Source organism: Trichosurus vulpecula, chromosome 3, assembly GCF_011100635.1.
Source record: "Trichosurus vulpecula isolate mTriVul1 chromosome 3, mTriVul1.pri, whole genome shotgun sequence".
Lineage (NCBI taxonomy): Eukaryota > Metazoa > Chordata > Mammalia > Diprotodontia > Phalangeridae > Trichosurus > Trichosurus vulpecula.
In genome coordinates this window covers 189,259,728-189,287,445 of record NC_050575.1, presented here as the reverse complement: position 1 = coordinate 189,287,445, position 27,718 = coordinate 189,259,728, and the positions used below count along the sequence as shown (strand labels likewise).

Sequence of the window (27,718 nt, the reverse complement as noted above, 5' to 3'; positions counted from 1 at the left end):
GCCAGCGCTGGAAACGACTGCCTTGAAGGAAAGGCACGCAGAAATCGTACATGCTTGTAAGTGGCCTAAAAGAAGAAATCTTGAGCGTAAACTTTCACAGACTCAGGAGATAACAGGAACCAGGGCACTGAAAGACTTGCTATAGAAGCACATGGTAGAGGGAAAAAGGCACATATTTGTTCAGCATCAGGAAGCCACTTCTCTCCACCTCTAGGTAACCCTTACACCAATCTTTCCCTTCAAGGCTCAGATCAAATGCCCCCTCCTTCAAGAGGCCTTTCCTGACACCCCTCCCCTGCTTTTTAGTATTCCCTCCTCCCACTACTTTGTATTTATTTTCTATAAATATTGCATTTACATCTCTCTAAATGTCATATCACCCCAATGTAATGTAAATTCCTTGAGGGACTGTCTTGCTTTGTATTTGCATCCCCAGGACTCATTACAGTGCCTGGCACATGACTGGCACTTTCCCCCTCAAATCCTATTCTACTTAGTTATCATGGCATGGAGATGACCCTGGAGATTCTCAAATATTATGACAGTGCAAGCTGAAATAGGCTTAGTGACCTACTTGCCTGAAGATCAGCAAAGCAAAACTCATAAAGGTTCACCACCTCCACTGGCCATAGGACAAGAAATGTTTTGGTCAGAGCAATCTCCTAGGAGTTATCTACTAAATCAAGGAGAAATTTTTAATGTGAATCAGTGAAAGGAATAACTATAGATCCCTGAAACATTCAAAGAAGTTCAGGAATAGAAACCTTATTTGGATGCTTCAAGGCAAACTAGTCAAATTCTAAAGCAGGATTCTGATTCCAAGAGAAGATGAATATCGCATCAATGGCAAAAACACGATCATCTGGACAATTTTTCAGGGAATAAAATCAAACCATAGAGATTTAAGAAACAATTATTTCTAAACAGAGTTCGTTTTCTTCATACTATATACATAGGGTGAGGAAAAGGGTGTGAAAATTCCACCTAAGCTTTACCTTCAAATGTTGTGCACGTTGGACTGAAATAGGTAAATCATAAAAATCAAATCCAATAGGCCTTGTACTTTGTTTGTGTCCTTACTGCTTGGTAACAGTTTAGGAAACTCACCAACAAATGAACAAACAAAACCAAACCTATACGTACCTTGGCAAATGGCAACACTATTTTCTGAAAATCAGTACTATTAATCAAATTCAGATAGGATCCTCAGTGTCATTCTTTGAGATTAATTAATGGCGGGAAAGTAAGGCCAAATCACAATCTCCTTGGGCCTTACTTTCCTCACCTGTAAAATGAAGGGGATTCTGAAGTCCCTTCCAGATCTTGCTCGATGATCCTATGATTCTAGCTTTCGGTATCTAATTTAATGCTTGTCTGAAGGTTCTGAATAACTTAAAATTAATAAGCATAATTTTCAAAATAAGAATTAAAATGTAGTTAATCTACAATTTCTTTCAAATAAGTTGAAATTTTATATAATTTCACAAACCTGCATCTTCTGACAGTCTGACCACTATCTCCATTACAGTCAAGAAATCTTCCTCATTATTACTGAAGTCCCGGAAGACATCCAAAAGTCCTCTAGCAATAATCTGTCTAGGGAGGGAATATAATAGCTCAATGCCATAAATGAACAAAAGATCATTCTGACATAAATATTCATCAAGCAAACTAAAGTCAAAGGAAAGAATAAATACCATTTTTAAAAAGATACTTTAATCTCAATTAACAATGTGTTTTACTTTTCTAAATGTTTAAAAGAAATTCACACAGCAATCCTAATTATCTAAAGACCATTAAATTCTACCATTTTTTACTTCCTATCTTACTAGGTAACTAAGTGAAAAAGAGAAACATAAGAAAATACACAATTGAATGAAAATGTGTAAAGGAGAAATTAAACACAGTAAAGTGAAATAGTGCAATTCCCTCTGTATACGCCCCTAATCCTTCCCTCCCCACCTCATCTCCAGTGCAATTCTTACCGGTTAAAGATGTTATCACTAAAGGCATACTTTTCCAGTCGAGCTAGTGGAGTCAAATTATCTTGTCCAGGAATGTCCAAGAAGGCAGTTATCCTCATGCTATCACAATCTGGCCCATAATCTTCAAACCCAACTTAAAGGGAAAGAGAAAAAACAACATTTCTTTATCAACCATTTAAGAAAATAGAGGCAGTACAGTCAAGTGAAAAAGTGAAAAGGGCCCTCATCCTGTAGTCAGGGTGACCCTGGACAAGTCCCTCAGTGCAGCTGTGGACACTCTAGCATACCCTCTTCTCCCCAGGCTTTCATGGTGCTGCTTGTTCTTTCTACCTGTCTGCCCTGCCCTGAGTCATCCACCTCAGACTTACCGAGTGTGTGCTGCCTCACAAAGTTGTGTTGGGGCCTCTTCTGTCTCTGACTGCTCCTTTGTTGATATCATCTACTTTCATCATCTCTGTGAGGAATGCACAAATCTAAAAAGACCAGGCCCAATCTCTCTCCTGAACACCAATCCTATATTACTATATTACCAAATGCCTACTTAATATCTCTACCTACCTGTCCCCAGATGTGTCTCAAATTTAACAAATCTAAAACTGTATTCCTATTTTCTCCAAACCCATCCTCCAGAACTTTCCCTAGGTCCACAAAAGAAAGGTGGTATCCTTGACTCCTCATTCTCTCCTACCGCCCTAGAGCCAATCAGCTGGTAAGGCCTGTCATTTCTACTCACATCTCTTGTATATGATTCCTTTTCTCCTCTCACATTGCACCCACCCTGGTACAGGCCCTTTTCACCAAGTGAGACCTGGAATATATTGCAAGAGCCTGCTGGAGCCCTCCTGATGTCCTCAAGTCTCTCCCACTTCAATTCTCCTCCACTCAGCTACCAAGCATCTTAATGCACTGACCATATCTCACCTCCAAGATCAAGTAGAAAATCCTCTTTTTGTTTTTTAAAGCCCTTTCTACATGATTTGGCCCCTTCCTACCTTTCCAGTCTGCTTATACCTTACTCCCCTTCCATGTACTTTGTAATTCAGTGAGCTGGCCTACTTCTTCAAACAAGATACTCCATTGCCTGATTCCAATCATTTGCACTAGCTCTCCCCCATGCCTGGAACACTCTCCCCCCTCATCTCTGCCTCCCTACTTCCCTGGTTGCTTTCAAGTCTCACCCAAAGTCCCATCTTCTCAACGAAGAAGCCTTTCTTAGTCCTCCTTAATCTTAGTGCCTTCCCTATGAGACTACTCCCAAATAATCCTGTGTATACTTGTTTGTACAGCTGTTTGCATGTTGTTTCCCACATTAGACTGTGAGTCCCTTGAGGGCAGGGACTGTTTTGTGTGTGTATGGCCTTCCTTTATATCCCCAGAAGTTAGCACAGGGGCAGGCACTTATAGGCACTTAATAGCTGCTAGATACCACTATCCTTCCCGGGTACTCAGGTTTGCAACCTTAGAGGCCTCCTTGATTCTCCCCTTACCCTTCAACTCCCACATCCAACCAGCTGCTGAGTCGTACAGTTTCTTGATTTTAATTCTTATATCTACCCCTTTATTGCCGTTCATATAACCTTTTGTCCTATTCTATTTCAGGCTTTCTACTAGATGAGTACAATAGCTTTATAACTGGTCTACCTCCAGTCATCCTCCATAGCAATTCATCTTCTACATAACTGTCAAATTGATGTTCCTAAAAATCAGATCTGACCATGGTGCCATCCCACCTTCCCTCCTCCCACCTAACAATTTTCAATGGTCCCCTGTTGCCTCTAGGATAAAATATAGTATCTTTAGCATAGCATTGAAGGCCCACCACAACTGGACTCCCAGCTATCTTTCCACTCTAAGAATTATTAAGTCGAACTTGCTTGCTACCTTTTTTATGGTAGGGGGGGCAATATTCCATCTATCTGTCATCTCTGAGCCTTTGCATAAGATGGCCTCCACATCCTGAACAAACTCCTTTCTAACTTGCACCTAGGTAGAATACTTAGCTTCCTCTAAAGCACAGCTCAAGTATTACCTCCTACACAAGATCTTCTCTTCCCTAGTTATTAGTACTCTTTTCTTCTTGGAATCACTTCATATTGCTTTGTATGTACTTTGAGTTTACTCACTTGTGAACAAGTTGTATCATCCTAATAGACGTTCCATGAGAACAAGAACTGTTTATGAAAAAGCACAGTGCCTTACAGACAGTGGGCACTAAATTATGTTTTGAAGCACTAAAAGCCTTCAACTCCTCATCTATAAAGTGAGGTTGTTATGAGGAAAAATGTCCTCTAAGTATGAAGATCTATGATCTGGAGTTGAAAGGATCTTAGAAGTTTAAATTTAATAGCACTTTTTCAGTTTTTGAGAATCTCAGTCCTTAACCTTAAGAATTCAACTACTTCACATGGCATTCCCATCTTCCAGAATAAATGCAAAATTTATGTCTATATTAAGGCTGCTAAGTGAAGTTAAATAATGTGAGACAACCACAGCATAACTTTGTTTAAAAATAATACTATGTTCAAATTTATTTAAAATGTTGGAGGAAAGAGGGAATTTAAAAAAAAAAGGTTCAGACCTCTTTAAGAAATCTATTGGGGGGGGCGGAGGGGGGCAGAGTAAAAATGGCAGCAGGAAAGCAGGGACTGGCTTGAGCTTCCCTGCTCCAAATCCCTCTAAACACCTGTAAAAAATGGCTCTGAACAAATTCTAGAGCTGCAGAACCCACGAAATAGCAAAGGGAAACAGATCTCCAGCCCAGGAGAGCCTGGATGGTCCATGGGAAGGGTCTATCGCACAGTGCTGAGATCGGAGGGCAGCCCAGCTTGGGCCCACAGGACAGACCAGACCCTGAGTCAGACATCTGGAAGAAGCCTCAGGGCCATGAAGCAGTGAGCTGTGACAGTTACCAGATGTCTCAACCCACAAACACCAAAGAACAGGTTAGGAGGAAATTGCAGGATCAAGTTCAGAGCAGTCCCGCTGCCAACTCTGGGGGTGGAGGAGGTTATGCAGACGTGACGGCAGCGGCAGCAGCAGCAGGGAGCTCCTGAGGCTGCCTCCAGAGCCCCAGCATCATTGACTTCCCCAGTCCCTAGCTCACACGATGGGAGGAATCTAGCAGCAGATCAGAGCAGGAATGCAAGGAGTGCTTTGTGGGCACAAAGGCAGATTCTCTTGCTGTGCTCTGCTTGGATCTGAACTGCGATCCTGGTTGGTGGTTCTTGGGGGAGGAGGAGCACGGTTGTGACAGAGGCTGGGGTGACAGTGGAGTAGAAGAAGCTCTGAAAACAGCAGTGCTTGGACCCTAAAGCTTGGGACAAAGTACTCCCTACTCTACAAGCAGTCATACCCTGACAAAAAGCTCAAGGGTCAAGTAGTTGGCTGGGAACATGAACAGGCAGCGAAAACAAATTCAGACTCAAACTCAAACTCTAGATTCCTTTTTTGGTGACAAAGAAGATCAAATCATACAGCCCTTAGAAGAAGTCAACAAAGTCAAAGAGCATACATCAAAAGCATCCAAGAAGGATATGAATTGGGCTCAGGCCATGGAAGGGCTCAAAAAGGATTTGGAAAAGCAAGTAAGGGAAGCAGAGGAAAAATTGGGAAGAGAAATGAGAGTGATGGAAGAAAACCATGAAAAACAAGTCAAGTACTTGCTAAAGGAGACCCCAAAAAATACTGAAGAAAATAACACCTTAAGAATTAGACTAACCCAAATGGCAAAAGAGCTCCAAAAAGTGAATGAGGAAAAGAATGCCTTGAAAGGCAGAATTAGCCAAATGGAAAAGGAGGTCCAAAAGACCACTGAAGAAAATACCACCTTGAAAATTAGACTAGAGCAAGTGGAAGCTAGTGACTTTATGAGAAATCAAGATATTATAAAACAGAACCAAAGGAATGAAAAAAAATGGAAGACAATGTGAAATGTCTCTTTGGAAAAACCACTGACCTGGAGAATAGATCCAGGAGAAATAATTTAAAAATTATTGGACTACCTGAAAGCCATGATCAAAATAAGAGCCTAGATAACATCTTTCAAGAAATTATCAAGGAGAACTGCCCTGATATTCTAGAGCCAGAGGGTAAAATAGAAATTGAAAGAATCCACTGATCACCTCCTCAAAAAGATCCCAAAAAGAAAACTCCTAGGAAGATTGTCGCCAAATTCCAGAGGTCCCAGATGAAGGAGCAAATACTGTAAGCAGCCAGAAAGAAACAATGTGAATACTGTGGAAACACAATCAGAATAATACAAGATCTAGTAGCTTCTACATTAAGGGATCAAAGGGCTTGGAATATGATATTCTGGAGGTCAAAGGAGCTAGGATTAAAACCAAGAATCACCTACCCAACAACACTGAGTATAATGCTCCAAGGCAAAATACGGATTTTCAATAAAATAGAGGACTTTCAAGCTTTCTCAATGAAAAGACCAGAGCTGAATAGAAAATCTGACTTTCAAATACAAGAATCAAGAGAAGCATGAAAAGGTAAACAAGAAAGAGAAATCATAAGGAACTTACTAAAGTTGAACTGTTATGTTTACATTCCTACATGGAAAGATGATGTATGTGATTCAGGAGACCTTTCTCAGTATTAGGGGAGTTGAAGGGAACATAGACAGAGGGCACAGGATGAGTTGAATATGAAGGGACGATATCTAAATAAATGAAATAAATTTAAGGGGTGAGAGAGGAATATATCGAGAGAGGGAGAAAGGGAGAGATAGAATGGGGTAAATTATCTCACATAAAAGTGGCAAGAAAAAGCAGTTCTGTTGGAAGGGAAGAGAGGCAGGTGAGGAGGAATGAGCAAAATCTTACTCTCTTTGGATTCAACTTGAGGAGGGAAGAGCATACACACTCAATTGGGTATCTTACTCCACAGGAAAGTAAGGGGAAGAGGATAAAAAAAGGGGAATGATAGAAGGGAGGGCAGATACGGGGAGGAGGTAATCAAAAGCAAACACATTTGAAAAGGGACAGGGTCAAGGGAGAAAACTGAATAAAGGGGGACAGGATAGGATGGAAGGAAATATAGTTAGCCTTTCACAACATGAGCATTGTGGAAGTGTTTTGCATAATGGTACATGTATGATCTATGTTGAATCGCTTGCCTTCCTAGGGAGGGTGAGTGGAAAGGGCAGAGGGGAGAGAATTTGAAACTCAAAGTTTTAAAAGCAGATGCTTAAAAAATTTTTTTTAAAAATTTTTTTGCATGCAGCTGGGAAACAAGATATATAGGGAATGGGGTACGGAAATCTATCCTGCCCTACAAGAAAGTAAGGGGAAAGGGGGTGGGGGGAATGGGGTGAAAGAGGGAAGGGCTGACTGGGGAAAGAGGCAATCAGAATATATGCCCTCTTGGAATGGGGGGGAGGGTAGAAATGGGGAGAAAATTTTTAACTCAAAATCTTGTGGAAATCAATGCTGAAAACTAAAATATTAAATAAAATATATACAGAGAAAAAAAGGAAAAAAAGAAAAAAGAAAGAAGTCATATTTCTCTAAAAAAAAAAAAAAAGAAATCTATGGAAGGAAGTTAAGATGGAAAAGGTACAGAGTTAATCAAGGAAACCATTAAGAAAGAAGAAGGGTCAAGTGAATTTGGTTGCCAACAGAAACACTCCTTTTTCTAAAGAGTTATGGGGATCTGCACAGATCAAGGTTGAAAAAACACATAGTATGATGTTTTCCCCAACTTTTTGCTTCTAATATGTTAAGAGGAAGAGTGGTTAAGGGGAAAAAAATTCATTTGGGTCAGACTTGTGATTTTATTTAGAGACCTCTTAGAGAATTGTTGGATACAGAAACTCTCTTGATGCAGATTACCAACTGTATGCAGTCTGTATCTTTAGAGTTTTAGAGAACTGTCTGGGACACAGAAAGGTTAAATGCCTCCTTCAGACATAGCAGAACTTTATTTTCTAAGCCAATCTGCCTCTAAGTGGAAGCAACATGTGAACGAACTGAGTATTTTTATTTTGGGAGGGATACTATGAGTCAATCTCTTCATCAATACCCTCAGCACCTCCTCCTGATTTGATTCCACTCTCACCCTATTTCTTTTCTACTGGAAACCATCCCTTTGAATATTGGTCCCTCAAATGGATTATTCTCAATTATTTTACTATATTGGGCTGAATCTAGATTAGTTTAACTCCAAATTTATCTTTGGGTCGCTCTGTTGCTCATTTCTATGTGCATACCAATATATGATTCAAATAATAATTTGATCCCAGAGTATGCTTTCTTATGATGCTTTAACAAAGTTCTCTGGACAACATGCAATGTTTGCAGGCAAAATACAATGGGAATCTTGAGTATAATCAAGCCCCATGGCACAGGACAAGTACGTTCTTGACTAATAACAGAATCTTTAAGTTGAGGAGACATTCCAAATTCACCTATTCAAATAAAAATCTCTTTAAAATAACCTCAGCAAGCAGTAACCTCAGTCTCCTCTTGAAGCCCTCTAGAAAACTCATCACTCCTGAGGAACCCTATTCCACTTTTGGACAGTATTAATCATTTAAAATTTGTTTTCCCCCCCTTATAATTAATTGAAATGTGCCTTTCTACAACTTCAACTTCCTAGTTCTGACTTCTGGGGCCAAGCAAAACAAGTCTAATCCTTTTTTCACATGATAGTTCTTCAAATACTCGAAGACTGCTAAAATGTCTTTAGAGAGGATGCATGATAAACTGGATAGTTCTGAATTTCTGAGTTAGAGAGATCTGGATTCAAATCTTGCCTCTGATGCCAGTTCATGATCATGGGCAAGTCATTTAACTGCTCTGTCTTTTAGTTTCTTCATTCATAAGACAAGGATTCTAACATTTTTATAGCTCTATCAGAGGTTCCCAAACTTATCTAGCCTACTGCCCTCTTTCCAAAAAAAAGAAAAAAAAAAAAAGAAAAGAAAAAAGGAAAAAAAAAAAGAAAAATTACTCAGCACTCCCTGGGGTTAGTTAGGTTAACTCTTATTTTTATTCAATACCCCCCTCCACCATTGCGGCAGAGGCTACTACTGCCCCACCACCTGATAGTTCCAGTGCTTCCCAGGGGGCAGTATTGCCCACTCTGGGAACCTATGCTCTAAATCTATGCTCCTAGGTCCTTACACTCCTTTCTTCTTTTCCTATGGTTTCCCTTCTTGTCATCCTAGCTGTCCTCCTTTGAGTGAACTATAATGGATCAATTCCTTAAAATGGTTTCCAGAACTGAACATTCAAGATGTGGTCTAACAAGGCAGAGTATAATGGGATGTCATCCCGAGAAAGCTGTCCATAATTTTGAACACTGTCCCTTTAATAACAAAACCTAAAGTTAACCTTTCTAAAGTGCCATGTCACAATGATGATTCATATTGAGCTTTCTTTTAGCCTATTAAAATATCCAGATCTTTTCCACATATGCTACTACCAAGTCACCCCTTTCTCTTGCCATAGTCGCACAACCGATTTTTTTTAACTCAAATACAGGATTTTACATTTATCCCTATTACATTTCTTATTAGCTAGGAGCCATCATTTCAGTCTGTTTTTTGACCTGGTATATGTGCCAGTTTTAAATTATATCCTCATTTAATAAACAGGTCATTTATATCTATACCTATGGCATTAATGCAAAAAGAAAATCTAGCCCGGTTACAACATTGTAAGGTTCTTCATCACAACAAACCTGGAAGGTGAGTGCCATTATCATCATCATTTTACAAACGAGATAAGTGAAGCAGACACAGATTAAAGGTCTTGCGCAACGTCGCACAGCTGATGAAGTGTCTGAGGCCAGATCGAAATTCGAAACATGTTCAGCACAGGGCCAATTACAGATCTCTCTGGAGAACTCTTCTTGAGAGAGCCTTCCAGGTTAGCATTAATTCATTTGAATCACATATCTTTGGATTCAACTGTACAACCAGTTTTGAATCATCTTTACTCTTATCCAGTCCACAACTCTGACTGTCCACAAGGATATAATGACTGTGTCTTTAAGCATTCTTGTCACCTTTCCTATGCCTAGTAATCTAGTTTAAAAAAAAAAAAAGGAAATAAGGCGTATTTGCTGTATCATAAAAGGTTCTAGATGACACTGTGCTAGCTCATAGCTTTTACCATTTTTCTTCTGAAATTCTCACAAATTAATCTTTTTATAATATATTCTAGACTTTTTAAAACAATTAAACACTTGTCTAGAATGTGAAGCATTCACTCTCTTCCCACTTTTGAAATTCAGAACCATTTATCTTTCTTTACTATTATGGCTCCTCTCCTATTCTCAGTTTTTCAAAGCACTGACAGTAGCTCAGCAATCACATCTGTAAGTAAATCCAGTAATGTAGGATATGGCATCATAGGATTTAGGGTGGAACAGATTCCTAGAGATCCTCTAATGTAACCATGCCATTTTACAGATAAGAAGACTAAGGACCCAAAAGTTAAGTGACTTAATAAAGTCACAAAGTTTTTAAGAAACAGAGCTAAGACCTGAATCTAGGTCTCTTTGGACACCAAATCTGTTGCTCTTTATATTATACTACTCTACACTTCATCTAAACCTGATGATTTGAACTCCCTGAGGGCAGAGTGGTGCTCTCTTACCATTTGGTTATTTATCTTGGGTTTCAATTCCCTGTCAACCATTTCTGTTCCATAGACATTTACATAGCAACTGTTAGTTCCACTTTCTTTCTGTATTCTACGCATTCTTTTAGTCAGTCATTTCAGTCATGTCTGACTCTTTGTGAAGGGTTTTCTTGGCAAAGATTCTAGAGTGGTTTATCATTTCTTCCTCCAGCTCATTTTACAGATGAGGAAACTGAGGCAAACAGTTAAGTGACTTGCCCAGAGTCGCACAATTAGCAAGCGTCTGAGGCTGGATTTGAACTCAGGAAGATGAAGTCTCCCAGACTCCAGGCCTAGCACTCTATCTACTGTGCCACCTGTCATCCATTATCACTGCACTATCTGCCCCACATTGTAGTCCTCTTTTCTGACCATCTTTCCTCAGCTCCTTCAGAGCTTTGGCCTTTCTAATACTTTCTGCTCTTATAAGATCATAAATCTTACTCATCATATTCATCAAATTAAACTCATTATCAGGGTTGTACTTGCCTTTCCTTACACCTTTTAAAGATGAATGCCTAATACACAAGCATTTGGTAAATGCCTATTATTTGCAAGACATACACATCAGTCTTCTTAGTTAATGATCTTTTCTTCTCCATTATCTGCCTCATTTATATCTATATCATCAGAATTTCGCTGACAGCACTTTTAATCCCCCTCAGAATTGACTGCCACTATACTCTTAGGCTCAGGACACCTATAGGATTACCTCTATTTCTGAACTCTCTGAAATGTTCAAAAATATTATCCAAATGTTCTTTACAACACTCCCAAACCTCCCCCACCCCGGAAAATCTTTAACTTTTAAAAAAAGTTTTATTGATGATTTGTTTTTTATGTTTCAGTTATTTCCAGATATATCATGCCTTCACCATGACAAAGAAAATAAAGTCAGTTAAATAAAAACATCCAAGTGCAACACATTACAACCAGTCTCCACTTCCTCCTTCCCTCCCCTCTACCTCTCTAACAAAAGGAGAGGCACAGATAACAACTTCTGGGTATTTGCACAGAAAAGGTACACATATCCTAGAGTGCACCATAACCTAAAGCAATGATTAGAAGGGGCAGCCAGATGGGATAGTGGACAGAGTGCTGGCCCTAGGGTTAGGAGGACCTAAATTCAAATCTGAACTGAGACACTAGATGTGTGAGCCTGGGCAAGTCACTCAACCCTGTTTGCCTCAGTTCCTCCTCTGTAAAATGAGCCAGAGAAGAAGATGGCAAACCACTCCAGTATTTGTACCAAGAAAATCTCAAATAGGTCAGGAAGAGTGGGACATGACTAGTCAACAAAATAACAACGAAGCAATCAATATTTGAGATGGTAAATCATTTGCCATAAAGACAACTGGTTGAAACTATTGCCTAGAACAGAACTTTGGTACATCGTATTAGGCTATGAGCTCCTTGAGAGCTGGAACTGTCTTTTGCCTTTCTTTGCATCCCCACTGTTTAAGTATAATGCCTGGTACAGGGTAGATGCTTAATAAATTCTTGTTGAAATCACCTCAGCTGCCTGAACTTCAGACTCATTCTTTGGGAATAATGCTTCAGGCAGCCTGCCTATGATCTAACTAATGCTGCTTCAAATGTGGACTGACTGCTCTCCCTTTCAATGTGACACTTTGGGCAACCCATCTCCCTGGACCCGAACTCCATGTTGATTCTCAGTTGGCCCCTTCGGTGTTGGAAATATACCTAGGTGGCTTTATCCCCCATCTTTTTTTTTTTTTTTTAAAAAGATGTGAACAACCAAATGATTGCAGGATTTCAGGCTGCAAGAGACATGAGAGTAGATCATCTAGTCCAAATTCCTGTGGCCCAACACCCCTCATCTAAAAGATGAAGAAACTGAGCTCCAAAGAGGTTTGGTCACAGAGAAAGTAAGTAGCAGAGGTGAGATTTGTATTAAAAAGCAGTTATGTTTCTTAGAGGATCAAAGAAGGATTTTATTCCTCACAAATCCAGTCATCTTTCCACTCTCTCAAGAGTGTCCTGCCTGGAAGAAAGTGTAGATATAAAGCATAAAATAAACTGGTAATCTAACTTACAAATTAGTTCTTTGTTTATTTTGAACTTTGGTTAGAATGATTCATTCGCTCTTTGGATGAGCTGAGAAAGCTGGCTTTCTAAGCCTGCATGCCTAAGAATCAGACCATAGGCCCTGGTGAGCCAACCAGGATACAACACACTACATGATACCACTCTTACCCATTTCAATAAGAAAGAAACTTTACCTCTACCTCTCAAGTGATTCAGTTTTGGGATATGCAGTGAGATGGAACTTCCCTGATTAAAGGGTAGATAAGTCAATCCTCACCTGAGCCCTCTATATCCAGCAAGTGCCAAACCATGCTTGGTGCTATGTATCCATCCACCAGGACACTAGGGCTTAGCCACCCTAGCCAACCTGACCTGTTACAAATAATGCCTACACCACTCCCCCACGCCGAATTTTGGTCAGTCAGTCAGTAAACATTTATTAAGCACCTACTATGTGCCAGGCTACAAAGAAAGGCAAATAACAGTCCGAGCTCTCGAGGTTACAGTCAAATAGGAGAGACAAGTAAATAACTATGTACAAACTATATTCAGTACAAATTAGAAATAAATCAACAGAAGGATGGCTCTAGCATTAAAGATCAATTATGAAGACTTCTTACAGAAGGTGGGATCTAAGATGAGACTAGAAGAAAGTGTAGAAAACAAACTGGTATTACCTTTGCTATTGCAAAGGGCATGACAAATCTACTGTCCTAAGGCTCTACTCACAATCTCTGTGCCTGCCCAAATCAGAGGTTCTTAAAATATTTTTTATCACCCACATCTTCAAAGTCTATGGAACCCTTCTCGGATTAAATACATAAAATACATACCATAACAAAGAAAACCAATTATATTGAAATATTTTTACACACACCCCCCCTCATAGTACATGTAGTCTGGGTTAAGAAGCCCTGGCCTAGATCAAAGCTCACTTTCCCTGGCATTATATTCTGAAGTAGAATATAAATTCCCTGAGGATAGGGGCTCTCTTTCTTTTGTATTTGTATCCCCACTGCCAAGAACACAGTAAGCACTTAATAAATGCTGAACTGAAATAGGCATTAATAGATCATACAATGTCGAGTATAAAATCCAATCCCCGAATTTTATAGATGATGAACTGAGGCCCAGAGATGTTTTAACTTGTGTGTCATATAGTAATGGCAGAGCTGGTGCTAGAACTATGACCTTAAGATTCCAAGACCAGTAAACACTTCACCACAACGTGGTGTCCCTCTCATGCTATTTTTGGCCCATAAAAAATCTTTATCTAGGAAAAGAAAACTGGATAGAAAACATATTCAATCAGTCAATAAGCATGTATTAAGCACCTACTCTGTGCCAGGCACTGTGTCAAATGTTGGGGATATCAAAAAAAAGGCAAAAAAGACAGTTCTTGCTCTCTAGGAGCTTACAATTTAATATGAGAGCTCACAATCTAATTGCTGCTAGAAACAATATTATTCCAAATAATGTTTTTGAATACTGTTTATCAGCTAATAATAGTATTAAAACATTTGAGGCACCTATTTAACAATTCAGATTACAGAACAATATTTGACAAATTTATACTGACTAGAGTATCTAAATTAATAAGTATTGATTATAAAATATTTTAAAAGAAATGTAATTATTTTCAAAGAACTAGGCTAGTTAAGTATTATTTAGTGGATTTTGTTTTAATTAGTAAACACTGCAATTAGCATAGTAAGGCATCAGTATAAACAATGTTGGCCTATATTTACATTTTATTTATTTTATTTGTATGCACTGAAACTTCTTCCTTCTTGGTATTTTGTTCTGTTCCATTCCCTGGGTGTAGTATACCCTTAAATTTAGTCAACTCCCTTATGAATCATAAATTATGATTAGATAAGCAAACATCTATCACCTAAATAAGAAAACCCCCCAACACATTTCCTAATGTCATTGTCATGCAATGGACAGTACTCATCAACACCCCTACTCCCCACAAAAGTACTTAAAAACAATTTGTCTTACATAAGTAATTTTCATAGCATAAAGGTGGGCCATAGGCCAGGTGACTTGAAAGGAACTTTAGAGCTACAGAATAACTCGAACAAAGGTTTAGATAGATAGATAGATAGATAGACAGATAGATAAGACAGACAGATATAGATAGATATACATACACATTCTGAAAGTCAAGTCCAATTTAATGAGATTCTTCTATAATTATGCTTACTTTACTAGGCAGTATATATTCTAGGTTTTAAAAAAAATACATAAGTTTCTACTACAGTTTAAATCAAAAAAAATTTTTAATTACATTCTTTACAAGTGAAATAAAGCCCAAATTAGACTAAATGACATTAAGATTTTTTTAATCAAGAGTTAGAATAATTTAGGAGTGAAATATCTGAAATTTTTATTCTAACTTTTAAAAAAGGTAATTAAGCAGTATCTCATAAATTATGAAACTGGACAAGAATGATGTGTACCTAAGCAGGCCTTGTATATGTCCAATGAAGAAATAATTTCAAAGTTATAATACACTAGGGAGGTTAACACTTTGCAAAATACTGAAGAATTTAAAGTTCTATTTTAAAAGAGTGTTGTCTATAGAACAGTGTTAAATAATAAGTTAAATGACTTCTCAAGATCGCTATATTCTTAGGCACTACTGAATAATTAACCTATTCTCTGAGGTGTCAGTAAAGTCATGCCATATGGATACATTTGACATTTTAGAAAAAAATACCAAGTAAAAAATAAATTTCAGTTTGCATGATCTATGGAATCAGATTTTTTTTCTGTATTAGTTCTTTAGTTCACCCTTCTGACTTTATCAGTGTGAGATATTACCAGCATGGAAATTCTCCTCCTTCAATATAAATAAGCTGACATTAGTTTGTGACTTACAGTCTTGGAGAGTTGCCTCGGCACTGAGAGGTTAACTGAGTTGTGTCACAGAGTCTAGTATATGACAGAGGCAAGAGTTGAACCCAGATTATCCTGAATCCAAGGCAAGCTCTCTATTTATCCACCACTGCAGGCTTGCTTTCATTTATTGCCTACATGTGCCTAAAAGGAAAAAAAAAACCAAACTACTTTTTTTGGGGGGGGAGGGGCAGGCAGGGTAATTTGGGTTAAGTGACTTGCCCAAGATCACACTAGCTAGTAAGCATGTCAAGTGCCTGAGGCTGGATTTAAACTCAGGTCCTCCTGATTCCAGGGCCAGTTCTTTACTCACTGCACCACCTAGCTGCCCCCAAAAAGCTACTTTTTAAAATGAAAACTTAATTCAGGTAAGTCTATTTAGGAAAAGTCATTTCCATTAATATTGTCAAGATCTCTTTTTCATCAGAGAGTACAAAAGAAAAACTTTTTAAAGATTCTTTCTTGTGGAGAACTAGTCACTTTCTCCTCTAATAATTTTTGAGCACCAGCACACAAATTTTCAGTCACTGCCACAATAAAATTTATAAACAAGTTTATACAGGCTTCATTAACTCACTTCCTAGAAATAATCAGAAAATAGCAAGGAAAAAGAGGGAGTAAAACCTGAAGCACCAAGAATTTGGAAATTTAACATACTTCCTAAGAATCAATCATACCTTGTGACCAGCACTGTCCCCCATCTAATACATATACCTACCCACCATGTTTTGCCTCAATTGTATGACCAATATTCCCTTGCCTCTGTTGCATCACAGTTAACAGTTATCATTACCCATGCCTCTATAGGAGGATCACTCAAAGAAGAAAACTCAGTTCAACAAAGGATCATTAGAACTGAATTCCATCACTATCAAACGACATAATACTTTGAAACATTAGCCATTTACTGGGTTTGACAGTACCAAAAAATGCAATAAGCCTAATTCAATCAAGTTTCTATCAATTCTCAATGAATAATGGCCTCTGGTATTAATAATATGTTGTCTTTTTAATTTCTATTGTGAAGGCATTTCCCACTTTCTTGGGTGCTGTACTGATAATACATTGAGGTGCTTCAGAGTCACTATTTCAGGCAAAAGGCCACAGCTTCATCAATGGCAAATGATTGTCAATGGTCTGATTAATAGGAGGCTGCTACACCGGTTCTCTCAGTACACCTGGAGGAAGTCAGACAAACTCCGTAGTATAGTGCAGAGGTTCCTTGGGTCTGCAAGTCCTCCGAGACTATCCTGTGAGAAAATGACAAGGGGCTCAGATCTTCAGACCTTGGCTCCCACGGTAACTGCTTTTCATTGTTTAGTTGGCTGGGGTTAGAGAAAATAATTATTAAACAATTACTGATTGGGATTCTACATCTTGGTCCCTATTGTTTCCTTTCTTCCCCTACCCCACAAAACATCTGTTTGTTCCTCTTTCCCTTCCAACTCAATGTAAGACAGTAGGCTTCTGTCTGCAGAAGAGGCAGAATCAATATCTTCCTTGTGTAGAGGCAGTTCATCTCTTCAAATGCCACTCTCATCTATACCTGGAGGCTAGTTAGGGAAGGAAGGATTGTTGTATCTCTTTCGTCCCTGCCATACTCAGAGACATGTACCTTTTCCTTACCAAGGAAAACTCTTTATATGTATCCTTGATCCTGAACCATCCCATCTTTTCTAGCAGATTGCCTCCTATGATTAATTTTCGGCCTCTTCTTATCTACCAGATACTTTGTTGCCTACAAATACCCCATGTCTCCTCCATCCTTAAAAAACCCTCATTTGATCTGATTATCCTGGCTATTCTTCTGTATCTCTCTCTTCTACCTTTCTTGGCTAAACACCTTTAAAAGACCTTCTATAATGAGTGTTCTACTACCTCTCCTTTCTTCTCACTCTCTTTTGAAATCTTCAATCTGGCTTCCAACCTCATCAACTGAAACTTCTGTCTCTCAAGTTACCTGGGATCTCTTAGTTGCTAGATCTAATGGCCTTTTCTCAATCCTCTTCCTTCCTGACTTCTCTGAAGTCTCTAGAACGGTCAGACACCTCTTCTTTTGGATATTCTCCTATCTCTAGGATTTCTTCACACTGTAGTCTCCTGGTTCTCTTACCATTCCCTCAGTCTCCTTTGCTGGATGTTCATCTGGATCATATCCACTAACCACAAGTACTGCCTAAGTCTGTACTGCGCCCTTTTCTCCAATCTTCCAATAAATACTACTTCTCTTGACTTCAGCAACTTTTATGGATTCAATTATCATTTCTATGCACATAATTCTCTTTATCTATTTTTAAAAAATTTATTTATTATTAGTTTTCAACATTCACTTCCATAAGATTTTGAGTTCCAAATTTTCTCCCCGTCTCTCCCCTCTCCCTCCCCACCCAAAGATGGCATGTAATTTGACATAGGCTCTACATATACATTCATATTGAACCTATTTTTCACATTAGTCATGTTGTGAAGAAGAATTAGAACCAATGGGAGAAACCACAAGAAAGAAGAAAAAAAAAAGAGAGAGAGCAAACAATATGCTTCAATCTGCATTCAGACTCCCATCATTCTTTCTCTGGATGTGCACAGCATTTTCCATCATGAGTCCTTTGGAGTTGTCTTGGATCCTTGCATTGCTAAGAAGAGATAAGTCTATCAAAGTCATCAACATTGTGACTGTTACTGTGTACAGTGTTCTACTGGTTCTGCTCACTTCACTCAGCATCAGTTCATTCAGGTCTTTCCAGGTTTTTCTGAAGTCTGCCTGCTCATTTCTTATAGCACAATAGTATTATTCCATGACAATCATATACCACAACTTGTTCAGCCATTCCCCAACTAATGGGCATCCCCTCAATTTCCAATTCCTTGCCACCACAAAAAGGTCTACTATATTTTTGTACATGTGGGTCCTTTTCCCAATTTTATGATCTCTTTGGGATACAGACCTAGAAGTGGTTATTGCTGGGTCAAAGGTTATGCACATTTTTATAGTCCCTTGGGCATAGTTCCAAATTGTTCTCCAGAATGGTTGAATCAGTTCACAACTCTACCAATAACCTATTAGTGTCCTAATTAGCCCACATCTTCTCCAACATTCAGCATTTTGTTGTTTTGTCATGTTAGCCAATCTGATAGGCATGATGTGGTATCTCAGAATTGTTTTGATTTGCATTTCTCTAATCAACAGTAACTTAGAGCACTTTTTCATACGACTATTATGTAATAACAATTTAGATTTGAAGATCTTTCCCACCCATTAATAGGCCAGGTGACCTGCTTATATCACAGGAAGCCTGAGTCACATGTGGCAGGAGGAACTTGCTGAGAGGAAAAGTAAAGTGTGTCACAGGAAATGCTGAGAGAGAGCAGTGAGAGCCGAGGGAAAGTGCAGACATGCTGGCTATGAGTTTGTTGGTGGCAAGGCCCCATCAGTGGGGTGGATGGCTTTGGGATGGAGTGGCTCTCTGCTGTAATATTGTGTATTGAATTCTTCACTGCTGTGATGGATTGGGTTCATTGGTTTTGGGATCTGGTTCCCTAGTGTCTGAATACCTTCTACCTTCTATCTGACAGTCTCTTACATTCTGCGATACAGAACCACATAGGCATTTGGACAATTATCGTCGATGTTGTGTTTATTGCCTTCCTAATACACTGCAGGTAGCTTTAACGTCTTCACCTGAAAACTGCCTGTTCATATCCTTTGACCATTAATCAATTAGGGAATGACTTGTATTCTTATAAATTTGACTCAGTTCTCTATATATTTTGGAAATGAGGCCTTTATTAGAGACACTGGTTATAAAAATACTTTCCCAGTTTTCTGCTTCCCTCCTAATCTTGGTTGCATTGGCTTTGTTTGTACAAAAACTTTTCAATTTAATATAATCAAAATTATCCATTTTGCATTTTATAATGTTCCCTATCTTTTGTTTGGTCATTAATTCTTCTGTTCTCCATAAATCCAATAGTATCAGCCTTTATAGCTAATCATGTACCCATTCTGACTTTATTTTGGTACACAGTATAAGATGTCTATGCCTAGTTTCTGCCATACTATTTTCCAGTTTTCTTATCAGTTTTTGTCACAGTGAGTTCTTATCCCAGAAGCTGGAGTATTTGGGTTTATCAAACAATATTTTACTATTCATTGACTACTATGTCTTGTGTACCTAACTGTATCAGTAATTAAGGTGGGAATTTTTTTACTGTTTTTTCTTTTGGAGCACTTAATCAAGTGACCTTGATGAGTCTGGCCTTTGTTTTTTTGATTAAATCAGGAGTTTTTGATGACCTGCTTACCTCAAGGGAAAGACTAGTTTACATGGGTCCCATGTTTGTGATGCCAGAAGCTTTTAGGTCACGTGGATCTGAGTCACATGTTGTAATGCCCTGTGACCCTGAACAGGGTATATAAACTCAGAGGTTGGCGTTTGGTCTTTGGGGCTCTCATCACTGGAAGACTGTTGGTGTGGAGACTCTGGGTAGCTGCAGGAGCCTCCCAGCTTTGAAGAAACCCAGATGTTGATGCTTCTCTTTTTGGTAACTATGTACTGAGATGCTGGACAGAAAGCTAGAAGCCTGTCTAATGTATTTTGATTTGGACTGTTTATATTTGTAATTTCTATTTGTATTTGCTCTGAGGTTCAGGGTTTTTCCCCAGGCTTTTCCCCCTGAACTAAATGAATGCTATATGTATGTTTGATTAAAGTGAGATTGTTAACCCCTTAAAGTTGCTTTCCTTAGAAAAGCAGATCAAAGAACCTGTGCTGGCAGCTCTTGTTGCTGGTCTTGTTGGGTCTTACACCTCAGCAGCAGCTACTAGCCGAATTGTTGTTACACTAACCTAGTCCACTGATCCACCACTCTATTTCTTAGCCAGTACCAAGTAGTTTTGATGATTGATGCTTTATAATACAATTTAAGATCTAGTATGGCTAGGCCACCTTCCCATTTCTTTTCATTAATTCCCTTGATATTCTGGACCTTTTGTTCTTTCAGATGAATTTTCTTATTATTTTTTATAGCTCTATAAAATAATTTTTGGTAGCTTGATTGCTATGGCATTCTTTTTATCTATTCATTCCATTCTAGCTTCTCTCCTGAACCCTAGTCTTGTATAAACAACTGCCTATTGGACATCTAAAATTGGATGTTGAGCCCCTAAAGAAAGTCAAACTCAACATGTCTAAAAATGAACTCATTACCTGTTTCCCAAAACCCTCCCCAATTTGGAATTTCCTAATTGCTGTTAAGGACATCACCATTCTCTCATTCACCCAGGCTTGCATCCTCAACTCCTCACACACAATCACCCCACATATCCCATCTGTTGCCAAGTATTGTTTCTACTTTCACATCATCTCTCACATATATCCCCTTCTCTACGTTCACAAAGCTGCTATCCTGGTGCAGGTACTTATCACATTACTTCTAGACTTTTGCAATAGCCTTCTGGTTAACCTCTCTGCCTTCCTCAAGTATCTCCCTACTCTAAAACATCTACTCAGCTGCCAAAGTGATGTTCCTAAAGTTTGGCTCTATGTTATCCCCTCCATTAAATGAACTCCAAGGACTCCCTATTACCTCCAGCATCAAATATAAAATTTACCTTTTGGCTTTTAAACACTTTCACAATTTGGCCCCTTCCTAGTTGCTTTCCAGGGTGCTTACACTTGACTTGTCTCCATATACTATAGAATGGATAGATATGGGCCTTCTTACTGTTTCATGCACAAAACACTTCTCACAACTACTTGTCTCCATTCCATTCCATTACTTTTTCCCTACTGTTCTCTGTGCCTGGAATACTTTCCCTCCTAACTTCCTCCTCTTAGCTTTCCTCAAGTCTCAGTTCAAATTCCATCTTCTCAAAGAGGTCTTTCCCAGTCTCCTCCACTAATGCCTTCCCTTGGAGAGGGCTTTTCATTTGCAATGGATATATCTTATACATACATAGTTGTTTGCATTTGGTCTCTCTCATTAGAATGTTTGTTCCTTAAGGAGAGGAACTGTATGTTTGCCTTTCTCAGTTTCCTCAGTGCTTAGCACAGTGCCTGGCACATGGTAAGCATATAACAAATGCTTGACGATGATGATGAATTACTCTTCTCAAGTATTTTACAAGTCAAAAAGCTCTACCGGAAAAACAAAACAAAACAAAACTCTAGTTCCTAAAACTATAAAGGGGCTTGCTAAGGTGGCTCATTACAATTTAAAAGTATATCTTATTGGGGCAGCTAGGTGGTGCAGTGGAAGAGGACCTGAGTTCAAATCTCGCTTCAGACACTTACTAGCTGCATGACCCTGGGCAAGTCACTTAACCCTGGTTGCCTCAAAAAAAATGTCTATCAATAATACATTAAATAATGAGCATATATGAACATATTATCTTGTATATTATTAAGTTATATTTTATATGACTCTTCTCTTACCTCCCCCATAATCCAATCTTTTGCTAATGACTGTAGATTTTTACCTTTGTAACATCTCTTGCATACATTACCTTCTCTGCTCTGAAACTGCCACCACCTTGGGATAGGCCTACATTACCGCAAGCCTGGAACTATTTCAATAGCCTGTTGCTTGGTCTCCTTGCTCCAGCTCCCCCCTCTTCCCTCCAATCATCTGTGAAAGTGATCTTTCTAAAGCAGAGGGCTGAACATGTCATCTTCTCATCCCTCGTTCAATAAACTCTGGTGGTTCCCTATTACCTCCAGGATCAAATATAAAATCCTATTTGGCATTCAAAGACTTTCATAACTTATCTCCCTACCTTTTCAGTCTTCTGGGATCTTACATTCCCCTATATACTTAGTAGTCCAGCCACACTAACCAATACACGCTGTTCCTCACACAAGAAACTCATCTCCAGAATGTTCTCCCTCTTCATCTCCAACCCCTGCATTCTTTCAAATCCCAGATAAAATCTCACCTTCTATAAGAAGCCTTTCCCAATCCCTCTGAATTCTAGAGTTGTTGATTATTTCCAATTTATCCTGCATATAGCTTGTTTGTACACTGTACACTGCTGTCTGCATGTTGTCCCCCCACGAGCCACCGAGCTCCATGTGAGCAGGAACTGCCTTACCTCTCTCTGGATTCCTGGCACTTAGCACAGCGCCTCACATGTTTTCTAACTGATATGATGTGATTTAGTTATTTATGTGCTATTTCTCCCATTAGAATGGGGGATCCTTGAGAGTCAGGGCTGTTTTTGCTTTTCCTCAGCATAACAAGCAGTTCCTAGTACACGCTAGTACTTAAATGCTGGCTGACAAATTGAGAATTTCCTATCTTCTTTAGTTAAAAAAGGGGGATGCTAAAGAGCATACTTCAGGCTGCTACATAGAATCAGAGGCTGATTTTTTCAGTGCTCTGCTACTGAATCACTATTTAACTGGTCTCTAAGGTCCCATCCAACTCCAAATCCTATTTGAACCTATAAGAAACAACTATGCTTTTGATAATCTATTTATGGTTGTTGTCCTTCATTCCTGAAGAGGACCAAAACGACATCACCATGCTAGAGTCAAGTTACAGTGTGTCTGACTGTGGCTGATCAGACCAACATGAGCTCAGGATGTTCTACCACTGGCTGGGCACAAATAGTCCATGTGAACATTTGGGGTGAATAATCCAAACTTGCGCATCGCATGTTTCTTTTGAGAGACTTCAATTCTGCTTTGCTCATAAAGTACAGCACCTTTCTGATGAGGGCACACCATGCTGAGTGGTCTTGTACCAACATCTCCCACAACACACAATCAATTCCAAAGTTCTTAAGAGAGACCCTGAATGTGTCCTTGTACCACTTCTTCTGACCACCCCGTGACAGCTTGCATTGTGTGAGTTCCCCATAAAATATTCTTTTTGGCAAGCATATTTTGCATTCGAACAATCTACTTACTTATTTTGTCAAAGAGTTCTGAGAATTAACCTAATTTAAGTCCATTTAGACAAAATGTATTATTTAAAGTACAAGGTGGAACAGCAAAAAAGATAGGGTACCTCATATCAACACAAGACTCAGAAGTCCTATTACAGCAAAAAAAATAACGGAAACAAAGGTGTACTATTTAAAAAAAAACATTCACTATCTTGTCATTTATTTTTTCCCTAAATAATTCAGAGATTAAACAATACTGGCCTAACTAATAATTGCTATTGACTTTAAGTGCAGCCACTAGGTTGAGTAGCTAGACTACAATTATGCTTCAAATCAGAAAGAGGAAGGAATTAACCCAGTAACAAAAATCGTCCAAGGAGAGAACTCTAATCCCCTACCTACAAGGAGGGGTAGATGTATAAGATATAATGCTATGGCATGCTATTTACAATAAATATTTTCATCAACAGCCCTTTCTCTGAGTGATCAAAACATTTACTATTACCAATTCTGATGATCATTTTTGCACTAAAATTTTATATAAGAAATGCCATATTGGTTAAGACCAATTATAATATATCAAGCTCAAAATTCTAGCTCTGATATAGTACTAAGGAACGTTTTGTGGATGAATACAGATGTGGTCCACAATATGCCACTCAAAAGGTTAAGAATATGTTTCTAGGTTCCCTCATAAACCATAAATTTTTTCTAATTCATTAAAGAACCAAGTAATGATTTCACCTTATATAATCTCTTCAGCAGTGAGTTCCAAATGGTCACCACTCACTTTCAAAAGGCACAAAGGCACTGAAGACTTTCTTTGTATGTAGTAATAATAACTACATAGTAATATGTTCTATTCAAAGTACTGTTTAGAACAATGACCATCAGATGAAAAAACTGATGTTCAGAGACAAAAACTGACTTCTTCATGGTATTACAGCAAAATAAAAAGGCAAATTTGAACCCAAGTCTTCTGAGACTTCAAGTTCAGTGTTCTTTCCTCAATACCACTCTTGCTTCTCACAGAATTTAAAATGATAGCATTGGAGTCCCTCCAAAAACCTATAAAAAATGGCTCTGAACCAATTCTAGAACTGCAGAACCCACAAAAGAGCAGAGGGAAGCAGGGCTCCAGCCCAGGACAGCCTGGATGGTCTCTGGGTAAGGCCTATCCCGCATGGAGCTGAGAGCAGAGCGGAGCAGAGCAGAGCCCAGCGTGAGCAGGAAGCGTGCCCTAGAGCCCTGAATCAGTGAGCTGCAGCAGTTGCCATTCTTCTCAACCCACAAACACCAAACACAACAGAGAAGGTTAGTGGGAAAAGCTGGTGGAGTGGAAGGAGTTCGCAGTTCGGCTACCGCCCCGGGGACAGCTACAGAGCTACAGCTGCAGTTGCTTCCAGCCCCAGGCCCACCTGGTGGGAGGAATTAAGCAGCAGATCAGAGCAGGAGTGCAGAGCCTGCTGAAGATCTAAGTCCAGTCTGGGTTGGGGGTTCTTGGGGAAGGAAGAGTGCTGCTGTGACAGAGCTGGCGCATCCCCCCAAGCGTGGAACATAGTCTACAAGCAGTCATACCCCGCTGAAAAACTCAAGGGTCAAATAAGTTGGTTGGGAATATGGCCAGGCAGCGAAAACGCACCCAGATTCAGTCTCAGACTTTGGAATCTTACTTTGGTAACAAAGAAGAACAAAACATACAGCCGGAAAAAGTCAACAAAGTCAAAGAGTCTACAACAAAAGCCTCCAAGAAAAACATGAACTGGTCTCAGGCCATGGAAGAGCTCAAAAAGGATTTGGAAAAGCAAGTTAGAGAAGTAGAGGAAAAATTGGGAAGAGACATGAGAAGGATGTGAGAAAACAATGAAAAACAAGTCAATGACTTGCTAAAGGAGACCCAAAAAAAAATGCTGAAAAATACACTGAAGAAAACAACACCTTAAAAAATAGACTAACTCAAATGGCAAAAGAGCTCCAAAAAGCCAATGGGGAGAAGAATGCCTTGAAAGGCAAAATTAGCCAAATGGAAAAGGAGGTCCAAAAGACCACTGAAGAAAATACCACCTTCAAAATGAGATTGGAGCAAGTGGAAGCTAGTGACTTGATGAGAAATCAAGATATTATGAAACAGAACCAAAGGAATGAAAAAATGGAAGACAATGTGAAATATCTCATTGGAAAAGCCACTGACCTGGAAAATAGATCCAGGAGAAATAATTTTAAAATTATTGGACTACCTGAAAGCCATGATCAAAAAAAGAGCCTAGATAGCATCTTTCAAGAAATTATCAAGGAGAACTGCCCTGATATTCTAGAGCCACAGGGCAAAATAGAAATTGAAAGAATCCACAGATTGCCTCTTCAAATAGATCCCAAAAAGAAATCTCCTAGGAATATTGTCACCAAATTCCAGAGCTCCCAGATAAAGGAGAAAATACTGCAAGCAACCAGAAAGAAACAATTTGAGTATTGTGGAAACCCAATCAGAATAACCCAAGATCTAGCAGCTTCTACATTAAGAGATCAAAGGGCTTGGAATAAGATATTCTGGAGGTCAATGGAGCTAGGATTAAAATCAAGAATCACCTACCCAGCAAAACTGAGTATCATGCTCCAAGGCAAAATATTGACTTTCAATAAAATAGAGGACTTTTCAAGCTTTCTCAGTGAAAAGACCAGAGCTGAATAGAAAATTTGACTTTCAAACACAAGAATCAAGAGAAGCATGAAAAGGTAATCAAGAAAAAGAAATTGCAAGGGACTTACTAAAGTTGAACTGTTGATGAAGGGAAGATCTCTAAAAGAAATAAAATAAAATTAAGGGATGAGAGAGGAATATATTGAGAGAGGGAGATAGGGAGAGATAGAATGGGGTAAATTATCTCGCATAAAAGTGGCAAGAAAAAGCAGTTCTGTAGGAATAGAAGAGAAGTCAGGTGAGGGGGAGTGAGTGAATCTTGCTCTCTTCAGATTTGACCTGAGGAGGAAATACCATACATACCCAATTGGGTATTTTACCCCACAGGAAAGAAGGAGGAAGAAGATAAAAAAAAGGGGAGGATGATAGAAGGGAGGGAAGATGGGGGTGGAGGTAATCAAAAACAAACACTTTCGAAAGGGGACAGGGTCAAGGGAGAAAATTCAATAAAGGGGGATAGGTTAGGAAGGAGCAAAATATAATGAGTCTTTCACAACATGAGTATTGTAGAAGGGTTATACATAATGATACACATGTGGCCTATGTTGAATTCCTTGACTTCTTAGGGAGGGTGGGTGGGAAGGGAAGAGGGGAGATAATTTGGAACTCAAAGTTTTAAAAACAGATGTTCAAAAACAAACAAACAAAAAGTTTGTGCACACATCTAGAAAATAAGATACACAGGCAATGGGGCGTAGAAATTTGTCTTGCCCTACAAGAAAGAAAGGGAAAAGGGGGATGGGAGGGGAGCGGGATAACAGAAGGGAGGGCTGACTGGGGAACAGGGCAACCAGAATATACGCCATCTTGGAGTGGGGGGGAGGGTAGAAATGGGGAGAAAATTTGTAATTCAAACTCTTGCGAAAATCAATGCTGAAAACTAAATATATTAAATAAAAAATAAATAAATATCCTTTTGAAGATGAAAAAAAAAAGTATGCAGAATGAGGTAGGTAAGAATTCCACTGTACTCTGCTGTGTCCAGACCACATCAGGGCTGCTGCCTTCAATTCTGGGTGCAACGTTTTAGGAAGGACAACAGTCTGGGCCATATCCCCAAAAGAGAGATCAAGGTCATGAAGAACTTAGAAATCGTAACACACAAGGCAGGCAAGCAGGCAGCTGGCATTTTTAAGTACTTTACTAAGTGCCTGGCACTGTGCTAATCACTGGGGATACAAATATAAATAAAAAGAATGGCAATTCCTGCCTTCAAGGTTTTTAAATTCTTTTTTTTCTAATTTATGGAATAAAAAAGTATTTCCATAACATAGTACAATAAAAAAAAGATTGCATATAAAACTATAAATCTACTATGCACAATTTGCTATTCCTTTCAAATATACAACAAAGTTATCTTGTAAATTTCTTTTTTTTTCTTCCCACCCTAGAGATGGCTAACATTAGACACAAATAGGTTTATATGTGTAAAATTATTCAATGCATACTTTTATTTATCATTTCTTTCTCTGGATGCAGATAGTATCTTTTTTTCACATGTCCAGAATAGTTAATTTAGGTATTTATAATAGTAAAAATAACTTGTTTGCTCAAAGGCATT

General features: G+C 38.8%; 1 protein-coding gene across 2 annotated transcripts in view; it reads right to left on the bottom strand.

The window, feature by feature from the left end:
• LOC118844899 (serine/threonine-protein phosphatase 4 regulatory subunit 1-like) overlaps positions 1–27,718 on the bottom strand; it is an 81,111-nt gene that overhangs the window by 39,290 nt on the left and 14,103 nt on the right. For both annotated transcript variants that reach the window (XM_036752915.1, XM_036752916.1), the window contains exons 3-4: positions 1,986–2,118; positions 1,490–1,596 (exon numbers count right to left, since the gene is read on the bottom strand). In XM_036752915.1, the coding sequence (XP_036608810.1) occupies positions 1,490–1,596; positions 1,986–2,118 (240 nt within the window). The remainder of the gene's footprint in view (positions 1–1,489; positions 1,597–1,985; positions 2,119–27,718) is intronic.